This window comes from Geotrypetes seraphini, chromosome 12 (assembly GCF_902459505.1).
Source record: "Geotrypetes seraphini chromosome 12, aGeoSer1.1, whole genome shotgun sequence".
Taxonomy (NCBI): domain Eukaryota; kingdom Metazoa; phylum Chordata; class Amphibia; order Gymnophiona; family Dermophiidae; genus Geotrypetes; species Geotrypetes seraphini.
The window spans coordinates 75,063,936-75,090,901 of NC_047095.1; the positions used below are offsets into that span (position 1 = coordinate 75,063,936).

The following is a 26,966-nucleotide window of genomic DNA, read 5'->3' on the forward strand; positions in this document are numbered from 1 at the left end:
GCAAACTATAATAATTTTTTAGATTTCGCCAATCAGGGAACCCCTTCTGAATGGTCTGCTTCAACTGCATGAATAAGCGTGGAACACTATCTATAGTATATAATGTATTTAAAACAGAGAAAAAAGGACCTCAAAAAACCCCTAGATCACAATCAATAAAGTTATGAACAATCGGGGTTAGGTTTTCATCACTGGTCCAAAAACTCTGTATAAATCTTTTAAATATTTTTAACTAACTTTTACATTTTTTAATTTTTTTAAATGCAATAAAATCATAAATAATGATTATGAATATTCTCTAAATCATTTAAAGAGCAAATAAAGATTTGGAGCCAGCAAAAATTTTTTTTTGAGGCTTTCTACAATATAAGATAAATCAGGCACTTATCTTGATTGCCCAATGGAGGCCCAACCGTTTCGCTCTACGGGCTTCTTCAGGGGTAATGATAAGATACAACTCTGTGCCGGTACTAAGTTTGCTCAATATGTTCTGTGGTGTAGCTGCGTGTCTCCTTGCTGATTTATCTTATATTGTAGAAAGCCTCAAAAAAAATTTTTGCCGGCTCCAAATCTTTATTTGCTCTTTAAATGATTTAGAGAATATTCATAATCATTATTTATGATTTTATTGCATTTAAAAAAATTAAAAAATGTAAAAGTTAGTTAAAAATATTTAAAAGATTTATACAGAGTTTTTGGACCAGTGATGAAAACCTAACCCCGATTGTTCATAACTTTATTGATTGTGATCTAGGGGTTTTTTGAGGTCCTTTTTTCTCTGTTTTAAATACATTATATACTATAGATAGTGTTCCACGCTTATTCATTGAGTTTCTCAAATTGGACACTTAAGCAGTTTCCACTTATTCTCTCAGTCTACTGCTTCAACTGCAACCACTTATAATTTTGAGAATTAGCAATAACAAATGTTTGTTGCAACCGTGAAAACTCAAGCATTTTCGGCTCAGGTTTCCGCTCAGGTTTTAGCACTGAAACAGTTATAGCCTCTCTACTAGATCTCCTTCACAATTTATTCAGCCAAAGCTCTAGTGCACTAATCCTACAACTAGATCTAAGTAGTGCCTTTGACTTAGTCGATCACGACATTCTAATTGACTGTTTGGAGTCAATCAGTCTTTCTGAAAAAGTGCTAAATTGGTTCCGAGGTTTCTTGAGTACATGATCTTACCAAGTCCTCGGTGATAATAAACAATCCTGCAGATGGACAAATACTTGCGGAGTTCTTCAGGGCTCCCCTTTATCCCCTATCCTGTTTAACATCTACCTCGCCCCTCTGGGGAATCTACTGCAAAGCTTAAAAGTCAAATTTTATATCTACGCAGATGACATCTCCATAGTCCTTCCCCTCACAAACCTCACCTCCAAGACAAAGAATCACCTGGCATGCGTCCTAAAACAAATCGAATTATGGTTGACAGAATTCAGACTGAAACTTAACTCGGATAAAACCAAATTTTTTTCTGGCGAGCCCAAACGATCAAATCAAAGATTCAAAAATCTCCTTGAATGGCCAGATTTCCCCATTGTCGATTCCATATAAATTCTGGTAGTGACTCTCGACCGATACCTCACTTTAGACGCTCACACAGATCTACTGACCAGAAAATGCTTCTCAACATTATGGAATCTAAGAACCATCAAAAAATACTTTGATGCAGTATCATTCCGTCTACTGGTACAAACTTCTATCCTAAGTATGCTGGACTATTGCAACATTATTTACTTGGGATCTTTCAAGAAAACCCTTGAAAAACTCTGAATTATTCAAAATTTGGCAGTATGTCTGATTTTCGGTTTAAAAAGATGGGAACACATAAGTCCCTATTAGCAAAAACTTCACTGGCTGCCCCTCGAGGCTAGAGTTTTATTTAAATTTTCTTGTCTCTGTTTCAAATCAATCTTTGGTTTGGCCCCTGGTCTCCCACTTCAATTTGGGTTGCACTATTAGGCCCACACGTAAATTCAACATATTTACTCACCCAACAATAAAGACCTGCCGTTACAAAAGATTCCTGGACAGAACTCTAGCCTTCCAGGCAGGTAAACTGAACGACTGGCTGGTTAACATTGTCATGCTCTCCTCATCCTATCTTAGTTTTAGAAAATTAGTTAAAATGAAACTGTTCAACCAATTTGTCACCTAATAATTTGTTGTTCATTATCTCTCATATTCTAGATACTGTATTCATCGCTTTTACGTTGTTACTATGTCGCTGACTATCCAGCTCCTCTTATTGTAAACCGCCTCGAACTACCATGGCTTAGGCGGTATATAAGAAATAAAATTATTATTATTATTTGAGATAACATCATCAAGTATTCGAATCCCTGCTTTCATTCATTGCTTCCAGGCAATCCCAGATCCGCCTATTTGAATCTTGGAGTTTAACCATAGGGACTGATAAGTAGAATTCTCTACTGAAACATTTGTTAATTTATTAATAAATTTCAAAATTTTCCAGGTGTCCAATATAATACTATTGTCCTTAACCCCAAAAATTGTCTTAGTGACATTTGGAGCATCGAGATAAAGCAATATATTTCTGCATCTCGATGGCCACGAATTTGGACTGGGAGATTGAAATGTACAGTGCCAGCATCTATGAGACAGACATGGTTTTTTCTATTAGATCTTTTTGGACCCCTGTTAGGTTGCATAAGTTGGATAGTTCCAAGTCTAATAGATGCTGGCACTGTCATTTAGACATTAGGACACTGGATCATCTGTTGTTCTATTGTCCATTGATACTTAGCTTCAGGAGGTCAATATGGGGTAAAATTAATAACATTTTGGAATCATCAACTCCTTTAACTTATGAGGCAGTCATTTGTGGTACAATATTACATGTTAAACCCCCTTTAGATCAATAGAGGTCATCTTTTCCTTATAATAATGATAACAGCTTATATACCGCAATACCGTGAAGTTCTATGCGGTTTACAAAGATTAAGCAAAGGTACAAATTGATTGACTTTAAGAGGGGAGGAAGAAAGAGGGTTAATAGGACAGGAAATCCATTTTTGAGGAGAGAGTGATCAATAGAACAAGTTAATCGCTATAGAGGGGAGAGAGAAGAGAGGATCAGTTGTCTAGATACTTTAGGAACAGGTATGTTTTCAGACATTTCCTAAATTCCTCATAAGTAGTGGGCGAAAGCAATTGTTCTAGATCTTTACCCCATGATGCTGCTTGGTGCGAGAGAAGATGTTCATGGTGTTTTTTCAGTTTACAACCTCTCACTGGGGGGGAAACGAAGTTGGAATGTGAGCTTCTCTTGTGTCTGTTGGCTGAGAAGACGAAAAGGTCAGTTAAATATTTAGGGGCAAGTCCGTGTAGTGCTTTGAAGCAGAAGCAGGCAAATTTAAACTTTACGCGTGCCTCCATTGGCAGCCAATGCAGCTGCCGGTAGTAGGGTGTCACGTGGTCAAACTTCCTCAGCCCAAAGATCAGTTTGACCGCTGCATTTTGCATCAATTGTAAACGCTGTATGTTCTTTTGGGAAATTGCTAAATAGGTGATGTTACAGTAGTCAAGTAGACTCAGTACGAGGGATTGGACTAGGGTTCTGAATGCCGCAGTATCGAAATAAGCTTTAATGGATCTGAGTTTCCAGAGAGTGAAAAATCCCTTTCTGATCAAGGAGTCCACCTGGTCTCTCATGGTTAGGCACTGATCCAAAGTTACACCTAGTATCTTTATGGTAGGTTGGATAGGGTAATTAAGATTATTGATACATAGTGGTGATTTGGTGTCAAGCGGATGTGGCGAATCAAAGAAGAAAGTTGCCTTTTCTGAATTAAGTTTGAGCCTAAAGGTTGTCATCCAGTACTCCATCACGTTTATGGCTTCTGAAGCTTTAGGAATAGTTTCAGAGATAGAATTAACGAATGTGATGATGATCGTAAAATCATCTGCATAACTAAATAGTTTTATCCCTAACTAGCAGGATCGGGTTGATGGGCTCCCGATAGTGGTGGCTGGTCCCTCTGCTTGTTTTTAAAAGAAAGCAGGCAGTTGATTCTCTCCAGCGGACTGGGGGGGGGGGGGGGCGAGCACAGACACGCGGCAGGATCGGGTTGATGGGCTCCCAATAGTGGTGGCTGGTCCCTCTGCTTGTTTTTAATGACTGGGATAGCCATCCAGATGATCATCCGAAATTGGAAGAAATGTGATCATTTAAATTTTTCGTTCTGGTGGGCAAGTCTTTGCTCTAGTTATAGATTTGAAAGAATAAATGCTGAAAATTTAGGACATGGTAATATATTTAAATTAATATGGGGCACATTGGCATCTTATGTTACCTCATTGTAATTGTTTGTTGACTGTGAATCAATTTGTTCTTTACTATGGTACATATCCAGGGCAGGGGGGGAGAGGGATTCTTTATGACATAAATTGATTTTTTAATATTTATAATTGGGATGGGTGTGAAGATATCATTATTCAGAATAGATAGGATATTTATGATAATATATGTTTGTGTTATACGGAAAGATAATTGTTTGGGTGGGTGGGGGGAAAGGATGATTATAAATATGAGAAAGATGAATGTGCTTTTATTGTATTACTATGAGTTGTATTGGTTGTATTGCACTGTTGTAGTTTTGAAAATTAATAAAGAATTAAAAATAAAAAAATAAAAAAAGGATGTCAATATCAGGATGCCAGGAAAAGGCTTAGGACTGAGCTCTCACTCCACACCTAAGAGGAGAAAGTAGAAGAAGCTGGCTGAGTGACTAAATTCAACTCATGCAAAGACTCAGAAATAAGATCTGGTAAGGCAGCAGACTTAAATAAACACAAAAACATGGGATTGCCCCCTGGTTCTAAAGCCAAAGCAGGATCTACAGAGCCAGCGTACATTCCCAAGTCCCCAGCCACAGGAAGAGCATCTTTCTGAATAGGGAACTACAAATTGACATCATCATCAGTATCTTGTTGTACAACTCTTCTCTATTCTTTCCTCTGCTCTGGACACCCTTGCTCCCCATATTCCTCGCTGTGTCAACCTTGGCTCACCCCCAGTATCCATTACTTACGTTCCTGTACCCGCTGTGCTGAGCGCCTTTGGCTCAAATCTCGCACATGTGCTGACTTTCTTCACTTTAAATTTATGCTGACCTCCTTTAATTCTGCACTTACATGAGTCAAACAAGACTACTACATCCAACTAACTCCCTTCTCAAAGCGTCCCTACTTCCAACCCCTTTTTCTCTCTCCCCAGATTATCACTGATTACTTCCATGACAAGGTTTACAAGATCGCCCATGAATTCACTACAAAGTCACATCCTTCTCCTCTACCCACCATCCACTTTCCTGAACTTCAAACTCACACCACCCCTTCATCCTTCGCCCAAACAACTTAGGAAGCTTCGCCTGTCTGGTCTCACCCTCTTCTCCATCCATCAACTACTGCTCACTTTTCTTCATTCTTTGAAATCACAAAGGAAGAAATTAAACAACTTCTGTCTTCAGCCAAGCCTACTACATGCCCCTCAGACCCTATTCCCACCCCTCTACTTGACCCCCATCTCACCTCCCATATACCATATTCAATCTATCTGTTTCCACTGCAACTGTCCCTGCTGCCTTCAAACATGCTGTGGTTATGCCACTTCTCAAAAAACCCTCGCTGACCCCACCTGCCCGTCCAACTATCGCCCTGTCTCCCTTCTTCCATTTCTATCCAAGCTCCTCGAGCATGCTGTTCTCCATCGCTGCCTGGACTTCCTTTCAACTCGACAGATTCTCAAATTCTCTACAATCTGACTTTCGTCCCCCAGCCCCTTGCTCTTCTCTGGACCCTTTTGAGTAGTACCATGTCCTTCTTCATGTATGGCAACCAGTGCTGGACGCAGTACTCCAGGTGAGGGCGCACCATGGCCCGGTACAGTGGCATGATAACCTTCTCCGATCTGTTCGTGATCCCCTTCTTTATCATTCCTAGCATTCTGTTTGCCCTTTTTGCCGCTGCCATGCATTGCACGGATGGCTTCATCGACTTGTCGATCAGAACTCCCAAGTCTCTTTCCTGGGAGGTCTCTCCAAGAACCGCCCTGGACATTCTGTATTCGTGTATAAGATTTTTGTTACCGACATGCATCACTTTACACTTATCCATGTTGAACCTCATTTGCCATGTCGATGCCCATTTCTCGTGCTTGATTATGTCACGTTGTTGTTGGGTTATCTTTTCTATGTTTTGTAGATGTGTGGGGGTGTGGATTGCTCCATAGTATTTTAAAGTTAGCCCTCAGCTGGTCCGACCAGATGGTGTCAGGCCAGGTTACATTTGTTAGGCTGATGAGTGAGGGTCTTTGGATGAGAAGGAAATTAGGTCTAGGTGGTGGCCTTTCTGGTGTGTGGGGTCAGGGGGGGATGGTGAATCCTAGGGATGCTAAGGAGGAGAATAATTCTTTGACAGTTTGGTTGTCTTGTAGCTCTAGGTGGAGGTTGATGTCACCAAGTAGCAGGTTGTATTTGTCTTTGGAAGTGTTTAGTAGGAGAAATTTGGAGAAGTCTTCACTAGTATTACTTCATTTGTTGGGCGGGATATAGAACAGGGTGGTGTTCAGGTTGGCTGTCGGGTCGTGTTTTGTTAGGTTGCAGGTATGAATTTCTAGGTCTTCAGTTGATTTGGAGTCAATGACCTAAAAGTGAAAGTGGTCTTTAAGGATTATGGCTATTCCAACCCCTCTTTTGAAGTTTCTGGAGAGGGGAATGATTTTGTAGCCCCTAGGAAGGATGTCATGGATAATTATGTCATTGTCAGAGATAAGCCAGGTTTCAGTTAGGAATACTAAGTCAAACTGGGATTCAGTTAGCCAGTCCTTTACTAGTTGGGCTTTATTTCTGATGCAGCGTATGTTGAGGTACACATAGGGGAGGGAGTGGGTGTCCGGGTCAGAGGAGTGTTCTGAGGTACTGATTTTCTTTACCTGGGGTTGTTTTCTCGGGAGGTAATGTTTTGAAGAGTGGCGGGTGGTGTGGAGTACTTGGATTGGGAAAGGGCCAGGGTTCTGGCTGAAGAGTTGGGGGTGGGGATGATGGCCGTCCGGCCATACTTATTTATGGTGGGAGTAGTGGATGTGGGGAATGGGTTCAAAGGCTAGTGTCTCGTAGGACCAGGATTGAGAGCAGATTAAGTATGTTCAAATATATTTTATTGGGCTCAAAAGAAAAGTACACAAGCAAGTACAAATAGAACAATGGGAGCTCACATTATGTCAAGGGAAATCATGAGAAAAACCACCCCCACCCACACAACCCATCAAGCCCCCAATGAGCTCTACAGAGTCACGAAGAAAGGAGCAAACCAACAAGAATAAACAAGAAAACCCCCAATCAACAATCAGTCACAAGTACCACTCCCCAAACCCCACCATACCCACCCCATGTCCAGTCCTCCAGCAAGCCCAACCCACTGCTACAGAACAGAAAATGGCAAGTAATGGAAAGCAGAGAACAAGTGGAGAATATAGTCCAAAACAACACGTTAACAGTTCAGGAGCCGGCTATGGGCCACCGGAGTCATAGAGGTCCAAAAAGGCTCCCAGGTACGTTGAAAGTTCCGGCCCAGCAGAGAAGAAAAGTTGACAACATCTCTCCGCTCCCACATCGCAAGGGCGATCAAGCGACATCGCCAGAGTTAATAATCAGGCCCCTCCACGTCCAGCCACTTGAGCAGAATACACTCGAGAGCTACTACTACAGTCCATTGAAGAAATGCAGTGGTCCCTGGTCTGCGAGGAGTAAAATGAAGAGGAACACCAAAAAGTAATAGAGGGAAACGATGAATAACAATGTTCCAAATGTGTTCAAGCAAAAGAAAAATAGCTTCCCAAAAGGACTGAATGACTGGACAAGTCCAAAACATGTGTCCCAAACCCGCAACAGGAGCAGCGCAGCGAGGACAGGCAGAAGAAGCCCGGAACCCAGAAAGATGGGCTCGTTTAGATGATACATAAGAACATAAGCAATGCCTCCACTGGGTCAGACCTGAGGTCCATCGTGCCCAGCAGTCCGCTCATGCGACGGCCCCAACAGGTCCAGGACCTGTGCAGTAGCCCTCTATACCAATTTATAGTGTTGTTCCCAAAAAGTAGAATACTTGCGAAAAACAGGTAATTTGCGTATAGCACATAGAATAACATCATCAGACAATGGTACAGAAAGGTCACGAGCCCAAGCATCCCTCAATCTAATATGGTCTAGCGAGGGGCAGTGGCGTACCAAGGGGGGGGCGGGAGGGGCGGTCCGCCCCGGGTGCCAGCCCTGAAGGGGTGCTCCCGGCCTTGCCGTTCAGTCCCCCCACACCCCCGAAGGACCGCTCGCCCCACTGACCTTCCTGCACCACCTGTGAAGCAGCAAGCAGCAGGATCGCGAGGTCAGCTATCCCTGAGCTGCTTGGGCGCTGCTTCCTGCGCCGCGGTCCCGCCCCTCCTCTGATGTCAGAGGAGGGGCGGGAACGCGGCGCAGGAAGCAGCGCAGGGATAGCTGACGTCGCGATCCTGCTGCGGCTGCTTCATAGGTGGTGCAGGAAGGTCAGTGGGGCGAGCGGTCCTTCGGGGGTGGTGGTGGGGACTGAACGGCAAGGCCGGGAGCATAGGTAGTGCTGCTTCATAGGTGGTGCGGGGAGGCCAGGGGGGGCGAGCGGTCCTTCGGGGTGGGGCGGGTGGGCAGGCAGGCAGGCATTCAAGGGGGAGGGGGGTGACAGGCAGGCAGGCCTTCAAGGGGAGGGACAGGCCTTCGGGGGGGGTGTGCAGACCTTCAAAGGGGAGGGACAGGCCTTCAAGGGGGGGGCAGGCAGGCCTTCAAGGGGGGACAGGTCTACAAGGGGGGACAGGCCTACAAGGGGGTGGGCAGGCCTACAAGGGGGTGGGACAGGCCTTCAGGGGGGGTGCAGGCCTTCAGGGGGGGTGCAGGACTTCGGGGGGGGTGCAGGCCTTCAAGGGGGGGACAGGCCTTCAAGGGGGGACAGGCAGGCAGGCCTTCAAGGGGGGGACAGGCCTACAAGGGGGGGACAGGCCTACAAGGGGGTGGGATAGGCCTTCAAGGGGGGGACAGGCCTTCAGGGGGGTGCAGGCCTTCGGGGGGGTGCAGACCTTCAAGGGGGGGGACAGGCAGGCAGGTCTTCAAGGTGGGGGGACAGGCCTACAAGGGGGTGGGCAGGCCTACAAGGGGGTGGGACAGGCCTTCAGGGGGGGTGCAGGACTTTGGGGGGGTGCAGGCCTTCAAGGGGGGGGGACAGGCCTTCAAGGGGGGGACAGGCCTTCAAGGGGGGGACAGGCCTTCAAAGGGGGGACAGGCCTACAAGGGGGCCTACAAGGGGGGGGACAGGCCTACAAGGGGGGGGGACAGGCCTTCAAGGGGGGGGACAGGCCTTCGGGGGGGTGCAGACCTTCAAAGGGGAGGGACAGGCCTTCAAGGGGGGGGCAGGCAGGCCTTCAAGGGGGGACAGGTCTACAGGGGGGGACAGGCCTACAAGGGGGTGGGCAGGCCTACAAGGGGGTGGGACAGGCCTTCAGGGGGGGTGCAGGCCTTCAGGGGGGGTGCAGGACTTCGGGGGGGGTGCAGGCCTTCAAGGGGGGGACAGGCCTTCAAGGGGGGACAGGCAGGCAGGCCTTCAAGGGGGGGACAGGCCTACAAGGGGGGGACAGGCCTTCAGGGGGGTGCAGGCCTTCGGGGGGGTGCAGACCTTCAAGGGGGGGGACAGGCAGGCAGGTCTTCAAGGTGGGGGGACAGGCCTACAAGGGGGTGGGCAGGCCTACAAGGGGGTGGGACAGGCCTTCAGGGGGGGTGCAGGACTTTGGGGGGGTGCAGGCCTTCAAGGGGGGGGACAGGCCTTCAAGGGGGGGACAGGCCTTCAAAGGGGGGACAGGCCTACAAGGGGGCCTACAAGGGGGGGGACAGGCCTACAAGGGGGTGGGACAGGCCTTCAAGGGGGGGACAGGCCTTCGGGGGGGTGCAGACCTTCAAGGGGGGGACAGGCCTTCAAGGGGGGGACAGGCAGGCAGGTCTTCAAGGTGGGGGGGACAGGCCTTCAAGGGGGAGGGACAGGCCTTCAAGGGGGGGGACAGGCCTACAAGGGGGTGGGACGTGCCTTCAAGGGGGGTGCAAGCCTTCAAGGGGGGACAGGCCTTTGGGGTGGACCCTGGTTTAGAAGTACACAGAGGGAAGGGGGTGTTCAAAGAGACGTGCATATGCCAAACTTTGGGGGGGGGATGAAGAAATAATGGGTCTGAAAATAGAGGAGAGGGAGAGAAATGATGGACCATGGGATTTAGGGAGGGAAGGAACTGAAAGGGAGAGAAATTGGACACAAGGGATGGTGTGGAGGAGGGATAGAGATACTGGATAGGAGGGTAATTGGGAAAAGAAAGGGAGAGATGGTGGACTCTGGGGTGGTGGGGAAGGAGGGAGAGATGCCGGATGAAAGGGTAGTTAAGAAAAGGTGGATCTGTGGAGGGAGATGGAAAAAAAGGAAAGATACCAGACTTCCTGGGGAGGGAAGGGAAATGGAAAGGGAGGACAGAGTTGGCAGATGGATGGTTAGCACACAGAAAGAAGAAAGAAGGAGACCCTGGCAAGCAAGTTATCAGAAGAAAACCAGAACCTTGGACCAACAAGATTTGAAATATAACCAGACAACAAAAGGTAGAAAAATTAATTTTATTTTCTGTTTTGTGATTATAATATGTCAGATTTGAAATGTATATCCTGACAGAGCTGGTGTTGGACTGCAAACGTGAGCTAGGATTTAACAGAGAGAGGAAAAGTCCTTTTTGTTTCTTTATTTTATTTACACCACAGCGCCAGTGTGGTTAGGAGAAGCCAAAGGGGGTGAAAAAGCTATAAAACCCACCAGGAGTTTTGAAAAAAATCACCCAACTGGGCAGGAAAATCGAATTGAAAAACCAATTCAATAGGCTGAATCGAATCGAAATTTTTTTTCCTTAATCTGGCAGCATTAGTTTGCGCTACTGTCTTAGACTTTAGGACCTGGGATTGGAGAGAGATGGCATCCTCAGTACTTTATAATGCAAATGAAACGAGGATTTGGTCAGACTTTTGAAGGGTCTGCAGAAAAAAAATATTGTATAGGCCGGGGACATGAAACAGCAGGAAAAGGGAACTTTTCTTCCTTCTATTTTTGTGAATGGAAAGGCTGAGGATGTCAGAGAGTTCAGTTAAAATATGTGCTTTATAAGAAAATATAATAATGTGTTTTATAAAGTTTATAGCATAGCTGGCCTACCCAGTGAGGTGTTTCTAGTGGTGGTGGTGGCAGCGTGTCAATGTGTTGAGAGGAAGAGGTGGTCTGGGAAATTCTGCTGAGCAAACTCCGGGCCCATTTCCACCCCCCAGTTAGTCCACTCCACTCAACTGGTTCACACACTGAGTGGATCATTGGGTGTTGTGTTGGGATCTCTTCCAGTGGTTTATCAGTATCTCCTTCTGGTCCAAGGAAGGAAACTTTGTTATCCTTAGCATTGACCTACAGAATATGTTTGTAACAGCGCTGCTTGTGTGGCATTAGGCTATGTAGTGATCGAAAGAAAAAAACAGACCTTTGCACATTTTTGCACTATATGGTGGGTGTATGAGGAGATTCACATTTCCTGCACAGCTAAGTCCATGTGCAGTTACCTTGTGCTGTATTTGACATCTAGCAAGGTCTCTGTTTGAAAGGAAAGATCTAAACTTAAAAATGAAGTGGCCAGAAGTTATGGTAAAAGCAGATAGTGTAGCTGGTTTTAAGAAAGATTTAGACAAATTCCTGGAGGAAAAGTCCATAATCTGTTATTAAGACATGGGGGAAGTGTCTGCTTGCCCTGGATCGGTAGCATGGAATGTTGCTACTCTTTGGATTTTGACCAGGTATTAGTGTCCTGGATTGGCTACCATGAGAATGGGCTACTGGGCATGATGGACCATTGGTCTGACCCAGTTAGGCTATTCTTATGTTATGTTCTCATCTGTAGGGGCCTTTGTTTTCACTTCTTATTTTAATGTATTTTTTTTCTGGGAACTTATCAGTATTTTTTATAATGGGAACAAAAATGGAAGAGAATTAATGTGTGTGGGATGAGGGGGTAACTAATTTCTTCAGCTAAATAATTCAATCCACTTCAAACAGACATAGGAGAACTCACGCACCATTCACACACCCTCCAACCAAAAACGTCAAAAGAAAAAAACTGTTCGACAACCTCCTAGCCATTCGAGCTGCAACACTCGACCCCCAACCCTACAACCAATTGACATCGACCACATACTGCAAAACCTTCAAAAAGAAATAAAAACCCTTCTATTCAAAAAACACATAAAACCGAACTAACACAATCAGAACTGTCCCAAGCATCACCTGCAACTACTCCATATGTACTTCTGATGTCATGACAATTCAGACATAATTTATGTTATGTTATGTTATGTTTGGAATATAAGAAAATTTTCACTGCCTGTTTCTATTCTGACCATTTATTCCGTTTCATGGTCATTACAAAAAATATTTTTTTACATGGGGGGGGGGTGTCAAAAAATGATGGGCCCCGGGTGCCACATACCCTAGGTATGCCACTGGCGAGGGGGACTCATCCTTCAAATGTCTATGATGAAATTTAAGAAGGACCGGGAGCTGAGATCCAAAGGTAAAGGCCGTGGATAAAAGCTCCTGACAAGAAGCCGTCAAATGGGCAGGTGGCAAAGATGCAATATAATGTTGAGTTTGCAGATAAGCAAAGCCATCTGTTCGGGGAAGGCCAAATTCATGACAGAGCGTTTCAAAAGACTTAATTTTCCCTGCATCATCCACCTATTACAAAAGTTAAACCTAATATACTATATATACGCAGATGACATCTCTATTCTAATTCCAGTGACTAAAGTGACAAATGACACCCTAAAAAAATCTCCCATATCATGACTGAAATAGAACAATGGACTATCAGTTTTAAACTGAAACTAAACTCTGAAAAGACAAAAATCTTCTTGGCAAGTTCAAAGGAAAAAATCATTACAACAACAATACACCTAAATGGTCACGATCACCCAATATCTAAAACTATAAAAATACTAGGAGTCACCTTAGACACCCACCTGACCTTGATGGAAACACACAAACTCGGTGACAAAAAAGTGCTTCTCCACACTTTGGAAATTAAAAACTATCAAAAAAATATTTCGACCCACTATTCCTTCAGACTACTGATGCAATCATTGATTCTATCCAGCCTAGACTACTGCAACATCATTTATGTGGGTATTCCTAAAAAAACCGTGAGAAAACTAATAATAGTGCAAAACACGGCCGTCCGCTTAATATTCGGACTAAAGAAAAGTTATCACATTAGTCCCTACCACAAACTGCTACGCTGGTTGTCAATCAAGGCACAAATTTTATTCAAGTTCTCTTGCTTTTGCTATAAACTGGTGTGGGGAATGCCCCCCAATTATCTATTACCTCACTTCGAACTGTACACCCCCAAAAGGACAACAAGAAATTCCAACCTCTTTGCTTACCCGAAGATCACAGGTTGCAAATATAGAACCATTCTGGATAGAACTTTCAAATTTCAAGCTGGTAAACAGCAAACCTGGCTAGGCAACTTCATGGACAGAGCCAGGTTAACCTACGGCGCCTTTCGGAAAGAAATCAAGACCGCTCTGTTCAATAGATTTAATTCCTAGTCATAAAATGCCCCCCCCCTTTTTAAAGCTATTACTCTTCATGCTGATACTACGCATCTTCTCTAACGGTATTCTGTTTTCACTATCTATTCAGTGTCTTCTTCACCATTTGTATTCTGTAATTCGCTGGCCATCCAGCCCCTTTTAATGTAACAAGTTAAGATTATACTGTACATTACATTACATTAGTGATTTCTATTCCGCTTGTGCCTTGCGGTTCTAAGCGGATTACATTAGAAGATGGCTGGACATTTCCAGGCGATGACAATACAATTATTTGTATAACTTTACAAACTTTGCAAACCTAACTTTACTTAACTTTTCGTACATAACTTTACATAACTTTACGTACATAACTTTACATAACTTTACATGGAGTTACTTTGTGTTACTTTACATTATCCTTACCGTGCTTGCATAACTTGCATTAAGTTTACATAATTTATCTTACATAATTTATCTTACATAACTTTACAAGACTTTACGTAGAGTTATTTTATGTTATTTTACCTTATTATTCCAGTACATTGCATAACTTACATTACATGATATTACAAAGCATAACCTTATGTTATATTACAACGCATAACCTTATGTTACTTTACATAATATTACAACGCATAATCTTATGTTACCAAAAAATCGTCTGTTCCTAGGTTGCTATATCTGATTTTTTCGGTATTTGGGGAGACTGTGTTTCTAGATATGAATTGGCTTTACGCCCGATGCAGCTAGATTAGATGTTGCCTATGGGGACGAAGTTGCAGTTGGTTGTGAGTTGCAGTAGGTTATGAAGGGAGAGAAGATGATGGTAGATTATAATATTGGGATGTGTTTTTTGAATAGTATGGTTTTTATATCTTTTCGAAACGCTTTGTAGTCCGTAGTTGTGGTCAGCAGCTTGGATATGGTGGGGTCAATTTTCGCGGCCTGTGTAGCAAGTAGGTTGTCATATAGCTTTTTGCGTTTTGTGCCTTTGAGTGAGGGGTAGGTGAATGGAGTCTGGGTTCTCCTTACTCTAGTTGAGAGGTTTCGGGTTAGGCGGCTGTTTAGGTAGAGAGGTGCTGTTCCGTTTAGTGCTTTGAATAATAAACAGTATAGTTTGAATTGAGTTCTTGCTTGTATCGGTAGCCAGTGTGAGTCGAGATAGGCATTAGTGATGTGATCGTATTTTCCTAGCGAGTAGATAAGTCTGAGTGCTGTGTTCTGTACTGTCTGTAATTGTTTGGTCATGTAAGCGGGGCAGGGTAGATAAAGGCTGTTGCAGTAGTCTACAAGTCCTAGTACAAGTGATTGGACTAAGACTTGCTATATTGTACACTATAATCACTGACTGCTCAGTGACATCTGCTCTATTTGTACACTGTAATTCGCTGATTGTACAGCTCTCTTCACTGTGAACCGCCTAGAAGTCGCAATATCATGGCGGTATAGAAAAAATAAAGTTATTATTATTATTATTAATTCAAATAAATAATGAATCCCCCTTGCTCCCCAATGAGCAAAACTAGCCCCATCAACTCCTGGTAAAAAATTCCCATTGAAACGTAAAGGCAAGAAAGGAGAAATAGTAGAACTAATAGAGTGAAACTTACAAACCCATTTCCAAGCCTTCCTCAAGGGATAGTGTAAGGGTGAGGCACAGGTTGAGCGGAGGGCACAGAATGAAGATAAGCACTAAAGTGAGTTGCAGTGAAATAGGAAAGTTCTAAAGAGGCATTAGTAAAATGCGCCGTTCCGCGGAAAAAATCATTAATGTGACTCATGCCACAGCACACCGTCAAGTGGTGAAGATTCAACAAGCCTAAATCCCCCTTGTACCACGGAGACACCGCGCGACAGTAAGGCAAACTAGCTCGTTTACCAACCCAGCAAAACCGCTGAACTAAGCGTGCCAATCTCTTTTCATCCTTAGTAGTCAAGTAGAGCGGGAGCACCTGAAAAACATACAACCAACACGGAATAATAAGCATATTGTAAAGACTCACTCTACCCATAAGCAAAGGCAGCCCCTGCCATAATTGTAAGCGAGCACTAAGAACTGTAAACAATGGATCGACATTAAGAGAATATAAACGCAAGAGATCTCGCAGAATAAGGATCCCCAGATATTTAAGTTCAGACTCCTTCCAGCGTAGAGGGAAAGGACCTCTCCAAGCCGTATGGACCGCCGGAGAAGAGGGGAGAGCTACCGATTTATCAAGATTAAGCAATAGGCCAGAAGAAAACCCATACTCAGAAAGAAGATCCAAGGCAGCAGGTAAAGAGTCCTCAGGGCGAGTGAGAATAAGAAACAAATCATCTGCAAAAGCCAATGTCTTCAAGTCCACTCCTGCGACCCTAAGACCCCTGACGTCATCAAAAAGACGTAAAGTGCAGAGCACCGGTTCCAGAGAAACGAGAAAGAGTAATGGAGAGAGTGGACAACCCTGTCTGGTGCCCCTGAAAATAGGAAAGGAATCCGTACGGGTGCCATTAACTAACAGGGACGCACGAAGAGCAGAATACAAAGAGCGATTGCTTGAAGAAAAACCCCTTGAAACCCAACATACTCCAAGGTACGAAACAAAAAAGACCAATGCACACTATCAAATGCCTTAGAAGCATCCAAACTAACAAATAAAGCAGGAATCTGATTGTGTTGACAGTGGGCAAGCGCAAAGAGAACCTTTCGCACATTACAAACTGATTGGCGGCCACGAACAAAACCAACTTGATCAGCGTGGATTATAGAGGGAAGATGAGGGGCCAGACGGTCAGCTAACATACGGGAAAGAAGCTTAAGGTCAACGTTGATCAAAGAGATCGGGCGATAAGAGCCAGGATCATCACTCCTCTTACCTGGCTTCAACAACAATGTGATAAGCGCCTCATTGGCATATCAGGGAAAGGAACCACAATCCACAGCAGTAGTAAAGTAAGCCAACAAGGGACCACAAAGCTGAGGGAAAAGAAGTTTATAGAATTCACCGGAAAAGCCATCGAGCCCCGGGGCTTTCCCTGAAAGCAAGGTCCTAATAGCAGATTGTAATTCACTCGCCTGGAATGGACGGTTAAGAGCCGTTGCCACCTCTTCAGTAAGGCCAGGCATCCCAGACGAGCGAAGATAGTCCGTCAAAAGCTCCAAGAGGCATCAGCCGGAGCAGCATACAAACGCTCAAAATAGGCATGAAGCACCGCCGACACCTCGGTAGTATGAGTCACCCCGCCCCCCCTCCCAGGGTCCGGAGCGTCAAAATCGGTTGTTGGCTCATCCGGGTGGCAACCAGGCATGCTAACAAGCGTCCAGGCTTACTGACAAATCTGTGAAAACGATGATTATAGTAAGCTGCCCACCGCTGGAAGCGAGAGTGGAGCAGAGAGTTAAGAACCTCCTGGGTAGACAAATAACATTCTCTAGTTATGTCCGAAGGAGCGGTAGAGAAAGCCATTACATGACCTTTCGAGCAGATTAAGTATAAGATTAGGTAGGTTAGGAGGTAGTTTCGGGTGGGTAACATGGTTAGTTGGGGGAGGCTGTGAGCAGAGGTGATCGTGAGAGGTTACGGGTGTAAAAATGTATGTGCAAGGTTGATCAGGTAGGCATGTCCAGGAAAAGGCATGTCCAGGCACCGGCCCAGAAGCCTTCTCCCCGATGTCAATTTCGACGCCGGAGAGGAAGTTCCAGGCCAGCCAGGCAGCGAGAATTCATGGGAACCATTAAGGAAGCCGCTCAGCACTGAGCAGCAGCGCAAAATCACACGCCTGCTCGTGCTTCTTCTCAGCGGCCAAAGACGCTCACAGGCAGCCAGTTAATAGTGGGGCAGGAACTTGGAAAGTTCGCTCCTGCCCACTGCACCTCCACCGATGATCATCAGAAGAGGTATGAGCCTGAGTCTAGGACAGGGAGGGAAGCAGGGTGCACGGCGGCGGTGGCAGGAAGGGAGGCAGGGTGCAGAGCCTGGGTGTTAAGGAGGATGCAGAGTCTGACGGGGAGGGAAGGAAGGGTGCTGGGTGCAATGCCTGACAGAAAGGGAGCTGGGTGCAGTGCCTGACAGGGGAAGAAGGGAGGGAAGGGTGATGGGTGCAGAATCTGACAGGGAAGGAAGGAAAGGGGCTGGGTGCAATGCCAGACAGGGGAGGGAGGGAGGGAAGGAAGGAAGGGGTTGGATGCAATGCCTGACAGGGGAGGGAGGGAAGGGTGCTGGGTGCAATGCTTGGCAGAAAGGGAGTTGGGTGCAAAGCCTGACAGGGCAGGGCACTTGAATATTAAGCTGCCCGACTTATATTCGAGTCAACCATTTTTCCTCCTTTTGGGGGGGTGAGGTCTCGATTTATATTCTGATCAACTTATATTCGAATATATACGGTAATTTGTCAGAGCCAACATTTAATCCAGGTAGATGAATTTGAAAATGACTCTTTCCATACCCTCTCACCAGGGGTGTAGCAAGACACCAAATTTGGGGTGAGCCTAAAGTGGGTGGGCAGACGACTAGGGACAATCAATTACACTTCTTCCTCCATATTCACGGTTTCGATTATTCACAGTTTTTAGCTTGCTGGCTCCTCCCCCCCCAATTACATCAGCCTGCATAGAGAAATCGCCGATTCCAAGCGTTTACAGAGAAAAACTGCTGATTCCCAGCACTTTCTTCACCGTGTTTTGCCTTTCCTTCAGGAACAGGTCAGGTCTCTCACCATGTTATTTGCGGTTTCACCATATTCATGATGGTTTTTAATAGAAAACAACAAACAACATCTGAAAAAGTTATTCGTGGTTTTTCTGTATTCACAGGTCTGTTAATCCCCTATCACAGCGAATACGGAGGGAGAAGTGTAGCTTCATCTCCCTGGGCTATGACTCTCTGGTATCTTCAAATCCTTTAAGTCTTCGCTGGTAGTTAGCAGCAACTTATTCCCTTTGCTCACGTCAGCTCTGAGCCTCGCCTCTGGTGAAACTTCCTGATCCTCTAAGCAGGAAGTTGTGTCAGAGAGAAGGTTTGGGCTGATATGAGCAGGGAGAATGTGCTGCTGCTCACTTCCAGCAAAGAGCTAAAGGATTTATGAATACCAGGCAGTGGATTTAAATGATCCCCTGATCTCTTGGAAGGAGAGATGCCTGGAGTCTTCAGGTTCGGAATCTCTGCCAGCCACATCGCTGCTGTGTGGGCTGTGCCCACATCACTGCCTCTGACACAAAGAGAACCTCATACACAAATAGATTCATTTTCAAAACCCTATTGTGTAAATAAGGTAAGAACTGCGGATTTTACCTGGTTGCCTCTAGCTGAATTCTGAGCTACTTTTTCAAGCTAAATTTTCCTAAATCTAACTGGATGAAATCTGCAGTTAGAATTAGGCCTGCTGTTTTTTTCAATCATATTTAAATGGGTAATGTAACTGGCTAACTTAAGTTAAATTCCTTCCTTCAATTTAGCTATGTCTCTGCCCCTTCCTCTTTTTAACTGAATACATTCATATACCTTGCACATTTATCCAGTTATGATTAGCCAATCAGGGGAGTGCGCAGAATTTTTCACAAGTTAGGTTTAACTAATCAACTCTTTAGGCTAATTGGCCAAAACCATTTGAAAACTAAATCCTAAGTAATTAATTTAAAAATGATAGAAATAAAGTGATAAACCAAACAATAAAAATGTTAAACTCTGTGAGGACACAGGTTGAAAGAAGTGCTTTTTGGGGTGGGTTACAGACAAACTGGGATAGCCCCAATAGCTATGGTCTAGACTAGTGTTTCTCCCTTTGGTCCTGGAGTACCCCTTCGCCAGTTATATTTTCAGGATATCCACAATGAATATGCATGAAAGACATTTGCATATAATGGAGGCAATGTATACAAATCAAGTTTATGCATATTCATTGTGGATATCCTAGAAACCTGACTGGCAAAGGGGTACTCCAGCATCCAATTGAGAAACACTGGTCTAGACGTACCAAGAATATCAAAATGCAAATCAATCCCAAAGACCTGCTCCTAGTCCTTTGTATTCTCTCTTTGAACATGCACCCTTACCATTCAAAAGGAGGAAATTATATGAGTGGTTTACACCCTCTAAAAGAGAGAGCTTGGACTACTTGCAGACTCATGAAAGCCAAGTTTTCCTTCAAATTTGATTTAGTGGAGAAAACTGTTTGATTTGAACGTTTTTATTGATACTTTGATGATTTCTTTGATTCTAAACTTGCACATGGCAATTTATTATTTATTTTTTCATACACTTAAAAGGTTCATGAGGTGACGGAAGGTGATGTTTGTGGGTAAAACCTTGTAGGGAACTTTTTGCGCTCATGCGCTGAGGATATACCCAGCTCCTTATAAAAAAGTTTTTAGGAAGTTCCCATGAACTGATTAGTCACCCTGTGTAAACCATATCAAACTGAACGTCATACAATTTCCTCCTTTTGAATGGTAAGGGTGCATGTGCAAAGATAGAATACAAAGGACTAGGAGCAGGTCTTTGGGATTGATCTAGACGTACCAAGAACATATTTATTAATAGATTCCGTTTTATACCACTCCATCTATGAAGGTCTGAGCTGTACGCAATGTTATTAATCCAATTAAACAAGTACAAGAAAAAATTAATTTCATTTAATTTCAGAATTTCTATTCTGGCTTTTTGACTATAGGATATACAAATTAAGCAAATTAAGTTATACAGTTTGGAACCAGTTCTTCTGGTTGAACTTTACTAGATTACAAGATCCAACAATATGAATCTGTGGAGAAGAACTATTGTGGTTAGTGAAGCATGAAGTAGCTCATGATTTTGCTGTAAGAGAGAGACTGGAAGTCCTTACCTACAGTGTACCACCATAGGACCTGCATCAGGTGGGTTACAAGCTTTAACCCTTCTTAAAAAGGCCAGGATAGGGGTTGGATACTCTGGGACACCATGATCTGGCCATGCCATGAACTGGAATTGTCGGACCTCTCTCTTCTCACTAGAGCCATTCTGCAGACAAAATACAAAGGCTTGACAAATGCACCCAATGGCATAATTCCGATCCCAACTATAGAATGCATATTAAAGGCACAGACATCTGCACCAGCTCCACAACTAACCAATAATAACAGAATGCCTGAGTCAGTACGTCAAGGTATTCAGCTCAAAGTTAAAAGCACAATTTTTCAAGGTTGCTTTTAACTCCTAACCTCTACTCGTTTGTAAAGTATCCATGTGTGAGAAACTCCCCAATCCTCTACTTGTACTATAACTACTAATCATTTCTATAGCGCTACTAGACATACACAGTGCTGTATATCAAAACATAGAAGAGACAGTACATTCTCAAAAGAGCTTACAATCTAGTCAAGACAGACAAACTTGTCCTGTTTGATTCAATTCAAAGCTCTACTGAACAGGGACCGTCTCATGAATGCTTTAATGTACACTGCTGCGTATGTCTAGCAGCACTATAGAAATGATAAGTAGTAGTATTCCATGTCTGCCAATGACATAGCCACACACAACGTCAAATTAAGAACAGAATTGCGGAGCATTTGAGCCCTATTAGAACAAAAATAATGGAGGCTCCTCGATTGCAGCCGGACATACCTTAAATGAATTAAGATACATGGTCTTGATTAATGTAATCTTACCTCATGGGGGTGATATGTTTCAGTCTTTACTTTATAAAGAACAAAAATTGATATTTGATTGGCATACCATAGAATCCTGAAGTTGAGTGGCCTGCTAAAATGACTTAGCATCTTAATGGATAATGGTTTTGCAGACAAAAACGCTTACAGAGGATAGGTTCATTAGTGGTCATGTGACCGGGTAGCCTCTACACTGATAAGGAGCTCCACGGTGGTTACTCAGCAGGAAAACGATTTATTTGTGTATTTATAATTAGAATCTGAGAAAATAGTGTTTGCTTGAATTCATTGTAATAAATGAAGTAATTGCATTTCAGAAAATTTTGTACTATTCACACTGTAAACCTCCCTGATTTTGGGCTCAACTGAAACTCAGCTGGAGTTAGAGAATTGGCTCAACGTAGTGAATACAACACTTTCAACACTGTTTGGGTTAAGCTAAGAAGAAAGGGATTCCTCACAGAGTTAAGTGTGAACCTATGAACTTTATACTTTGATGAATTCTGTGAACCGTAAATGAAAGACAGCCTTGCCTTAGCCCAGTTTTTGCACTTGATGACACTGACTACAGAATGGCATAGCACCTAACAATATGCTATTTACTGGTCACAACTAAATCATCTGTCTGGTCCACAAACAGGGTGTACATGAATTATTTGCAGCTTACTCACACCATTTTCATTCAGTAACCATAACAACCTTTTTAAAGCAAAGAGCCATTTTATCCAAAATGTTTGACCCAAGATTTACAAAGAGCCGCAAAGGGTAGAGAAGGTGGTTGAGATATGATTTTTAATGCAATATGGGTATAAAGAAATTAGGTTCTTGCCTTGCTAACATCTTTTCCAGTAACATAGAAACATAGAAATAGACGGCAGATAAGGGCCCACGGCCCATCCAGTCTGCCCACCTTAATGTCCCTCCCCTACCTTTGCCCTGTGAAGAGATCCCATGTGCCGATCCCATTTGGCCTTAAAATCAGGCACGCTGCTGGCCTCAATCACCTGTAGTGGAAGACTATTCCAGCGATCAACCACTCTTTCAGTGAAAAAGAATTTCCTGGTGTCACCTCGTAGTTTCCCGCCCCTGATTTTCAACGGATGCCCTCTTGTTGTCGTGGGACCCTTGAAAAATAAGATATCTTCCTCCGCCTCGATGCGGCCCGTAAGATACTTGAACGTCTCGATCATGTCCCCCCTCTCTCTGCGCTCCTCGAGCGAGTATAGCTGTAATTTGTCAAGCCGTTTTTCGTATGGTAGATCCTTGAGTCCCGAGACCATCCGGGTGGCCATTCTTTGCACCGACTCCAGTCTCAGCACATCCTTGCGATAATGCGGCCTCCAGAATTGCACACAGTATTCCAGGTGGGGCCTCACCATGGATCTATACAATGGCATAATGACTTCCGCCTTACGACTGACGAAACCCCTTCGTATGCAGCCCATGATTTGTCTTGCCTTGGACGAAGCCTGCTCCACTTGATTGGCAGACTTCATGTCCTCACTGACGATTACCCCCAAGTCTCGTTCTGCTACCGTAGATAGATGTGTCATTCTAGATAAATTAGTTATCTCCCCCAGGCCGCGAGCCTGTGCAGAAGTAATCCACTCTGGATTTTTTTCTATAACCCTCCTTTCATTTGAAAGGAAGCTCTAGAATGAGAGGGCATAGGATGAAGATAAGAGATGATAGGCTCCGTATTAGAGGTCTGCATGGGAACAGGGATCGTGGGAATCCTGTGGGTCCCACGGGGATTCCCCCAAGGTCAATAGGACTTCCATGGGGACCCCTTCCAGGCTCATGGGACTCCCACAGGGACCCCTCCAAGGCTGACGGGACTCCCACGGGGATGGAAACGGGGCTCCCATTTTGAGGTCTACCTAATTTTCAAGATGACACCGGTCCGGGTCCGGTGCCGCGGCAGGAACAGCCATGCTGAGCAGTGAGCTCAGCACATAGGCGCTCAGTGTGCATTACTGCTGATTGGTCGGGCGGTGGCATGTGCAAGGCTAGAGCAGGAAGTCAGCCTGCTCTATGTATGGAGTCCACCCTCCCCTCCCATGCATTTAAATAGCGTCCGCACTCAACCCAGCTGTGGCCAATCGAAAATAAAGACATGCGACAGGGCTCTGCCTCCCCTACTTCCCCCCTTTCAAAGGAAGGCTAAGAAAGTTGAATCGGGGTGCTCCTGGGCTCTTCAGTGTGCAGGGAGTGCGTGAGGTGGGCCGGGAAGGAAATTCTGTTATTCTTAGAATGCCTTCATTTTCAGCAAATTGGCTGCTCTGTTTATGGATTTCCCTTTCCTGAAATCAGGTATCGAGTTCACCTGTGAGGCTGGTGCAGTCAGATTGCAGATATCTTTATTTGCCTTATGTGTATAATGGAGGGGGGGGAGAAATACTATGTCCGACACACTTCCGAGTTTGTTGCATTTCTCAAAGTTATACTTTGTGCAGTTAAGAGGCACTCGTGCACATTGCGCAAACATAAGAACATAAGAATTGCCGCTGCTGGGTCCTGACTGTCAGATTGATAGGTCAGTTACAACAATTTCGTAAAGTCCTAAAAACTTTACTATTTACATAATACTTGAACAGTTTCCGTAAAGTTTCAACGAATTGATTGCTCTACAACACTTATTTTCTCTTATGCTCTTGTTCGGGGTTTTTTTTCTTCTGGTCTTTAATTACTTGTAAACCGAGTCGAGCTCCGCTGGGAGATGACCCGGTATATAAATTGAAGACTAGATTAGATTAGAATAAAAATGACCATTCATTAGTAACACGATGAGACTTTGGCTATGAGCTTACTAACTTCAGTAAGCCGTCAAATACTCCTCATAGTTTTGACTATTTTATCTACACTTTTTGTGGTAGATTTCTTTTTTGATCTCCTGAGATAGAATTAAGAACTGAGGAATATGTTTAAGAATTAGGGGCATGTATGTAGCCTGTTCACATAGTTATTTCAGTCAAACAGTTTGGTGCCATACTCTGTTCTATCTCTGGGAAAACCCTCGTCAGGTAAGATCATGGTCTTAGTTTGTAAAGTTGGGGTTTTTTTCAGAAGCAGCTTGATAGGGAACACCTGTGGGATATATTATGGGAAGCTGAAGTTTGTTTAAAGATATTAAGAAAAGCTATGGGGTTCATATGGCTTTGATTGATTGGGGTACTGTTAGATATATTGTATTCTTATGCCCATCTCTTAATATCACGCAATGTCTTCTGAGAGGTTGCTCCTAACTGCATATCTAGCAGAGCTGTTACGGTATCAGTATGAGTGCCGGACAAGACATGACTAGAGAAATTTATGCTTTACGTGCTGGTCTGTTTTGCAGAAGCACTGTGATTAGAAAAAAAGGTTGAGGGTCTAAGGTTTTCTTCGCTTATACCATTGTCAGTACAGCACAGTTACTTACCGTAACAGTTGATGTCCAGGGACAGCAGGCAGCTATTCTCACATATGGGTGACGTCATCGATGGAGCCCAGATGTGGAAGCCTCACAAGCAGACTTGCTTGTAGAAACTCAGAAGTTTCGAGACAGCCGCACCGCGCATGCACGAGTGCCCTCCCGCCTAGCGCAGGGCGAGTCTCCTTAGTTCAGATAGCTAGCAGAGAAGCCAACCAGGGGAGGTGGGTGGGTTGTGAGAATAGCTGCCTGCTGTTCCTGGATAACACCTGTTACGAAGTATGTGCTTTATCCCAGGACAAGCAGGCAGCCTATTCTCACATATGGGTGACCTCCAAGCTAACCAGAATGGGATGGTGGGAGCGTTGGCAACTTAGGAGAATAAATTTTATAATACTCTCTGGCCAAAATGGCCATCCTGTCTGGAGAAAACATCCAGACAATAGTGAGAAGTGAAAGTATGAACTGAGAACCAAGTAGCAGCTTTGCAAATTTCCTCAATAGGTGTAGATCTGAGGAAAGCCACTGAAGCTGCCATTGCTCTGACTTTATGGGCTGTGACTCGACTCTGTAGTTGTAATCCAGCCTGGGCATAGCAGAAAGAAATACAAGCAGCCAGCCAGTTGGAGATGGTACGGTTAGAGATTGGATGTCCCAACTTGTTTTGATCAAAGGAGCAGTCCTGTGTGGTTTGGTGCATTCCAAATAGAAAGCCAAAGCACATTTACAGTCCAGAGTATGAAATCTGATTCTCCAGGGTGAGAATGAGGCTTTGGAAAGAACACTGGAAGAACAATGGATTGGTTGAGATGAAATTCTGAAACCACTTTAGGTAGGAATTTAGGATGAGTACGAAGGACCACCTTGTCATGATAGAACATAGTGAAAGGAAAATCAGCAACTAAAGCTTGCAGCTCACTGAATCTTCGAGCAGAAGTGAGGGCAATGAGAAACACCGCTTTCCAAGTGAGATACTTCAGATGAGCCATAGACATTGGTTCAAATGGAGGCTTCATTAATTGAGCAAGAATATTGAGATCCTAAACCACTGCAGACGGTTTGAGAGGAGGTTTGACATTGAAAAGTCCTTTCATGTATCTGGAAACCACCGGATGAGCAGAGAAGGGTTTCCCTTCAGTAGGCTGATGTAAAGCAGCATTTACACTGAGATGGACTTAAATCGATGTAGACTTGAGGCCAGAGGTGGATAAGTGCAAAAGATAATCTAGCACAGAAGATAAGGAGGAATGTTGAGGCTCCTTATCGCGAGAGATGCACCATGTAGAAAATCTAGTCCATTTTTTGTGGTAGCATTGTCTAGTGGTAGGCTTTCTAGAAGCCTCTAAAATGTCTCTTACAGGTTGAAAAAACTGAAGAGGAGTTATGTTGAGAGGTACCAAGCTGTCAGGTGTAGAGACTGCAGGTTGGGATGAAGTAGAGATCCTTGACTCTGTGTAAGCAGAGACGGAAAAACTGGCAGAAGATATGGCTCCCTGTTGCTGAGTTGAAGTAAAAGGGAGTATCAAGGTTGTCTCGGCCACCGAGGAGCAATCAGAATCATGGTGGTATGAACGTTCTTCAACTTGACAAGAGTATTGAGAATGAGAGAGAACAGAGGGAATGCATACAGGAAGAGATTCTTCCATTCCAGTAGGAAAGCATCTGCCTTGAGGCGATGAGGAGAATATATCCTGGAGCAGAATTGAGGCAGTTTGTGGTTTTGGGGAGCTGCAGAGATCTATCTGAGGCATTCCCCACTGTGAAAAAATGTGATGTAGAGGCGAGGAATGTAGTGTCCATTTATGAGGTTGCAGAAGATGACTCAAGTTGTCCGCTAAGCAATTTTTTGTTTCTTGGATGTAGACAGCTTTGAGGAAAGTATTGAGATGAATTGACCATTCCCAAACCTTCAGAGCTTCTTGACAAAGGGAGGAAGATCCCGTCCCTCCCTGTTTGTTGACATAGTACATGGCAACTTGGTTGTCCGTCTGAATGAGGACTACCTGGTGAAGAAGATGTTGAAAAGCTTTGAGAGTGTTGAAGATCGCTCTGAGTTCCAACAGATTGATGTGATATAGACGATCCATACTGGTCCAGAGGCCTTGAGTACGGAGACCATCAAGATGAGCGCCCCAAGCGTAGGTCGAGGATCTGTTGTGAGGACCTTCTGATGGGGGGGCGGTTGAAACAGTAAGCCTCTGGAGAGAATGGAAGAGAGCATCCACCAGTGGA

At 44.3% G+C, this 26,966-nt stretch overlaps 1 protein-coding gene across 1 annotated transcript in view; it reads right to left on the reverse strand.

The window, feature by feature from the left end:
• PTPRF (protein tyrosine phosphatase receptor type F) overlaps positions 1-26,966 on the reverse strand; it is a 953,410-nt gene that overhangs the window by 89,251 nt on the left and 837,193 nt on the right. The window contains exon 26 of the mRNA XM_033915537.1: positions 20,521-20,675. Within this exon, the coding sequence (XP_033771428.1) occupies positions 20,521-20,675 (155 nt within the window). The remainder of the gene's footprint in view (positions 1-20,520; positions 20,676-26,966) is intronic.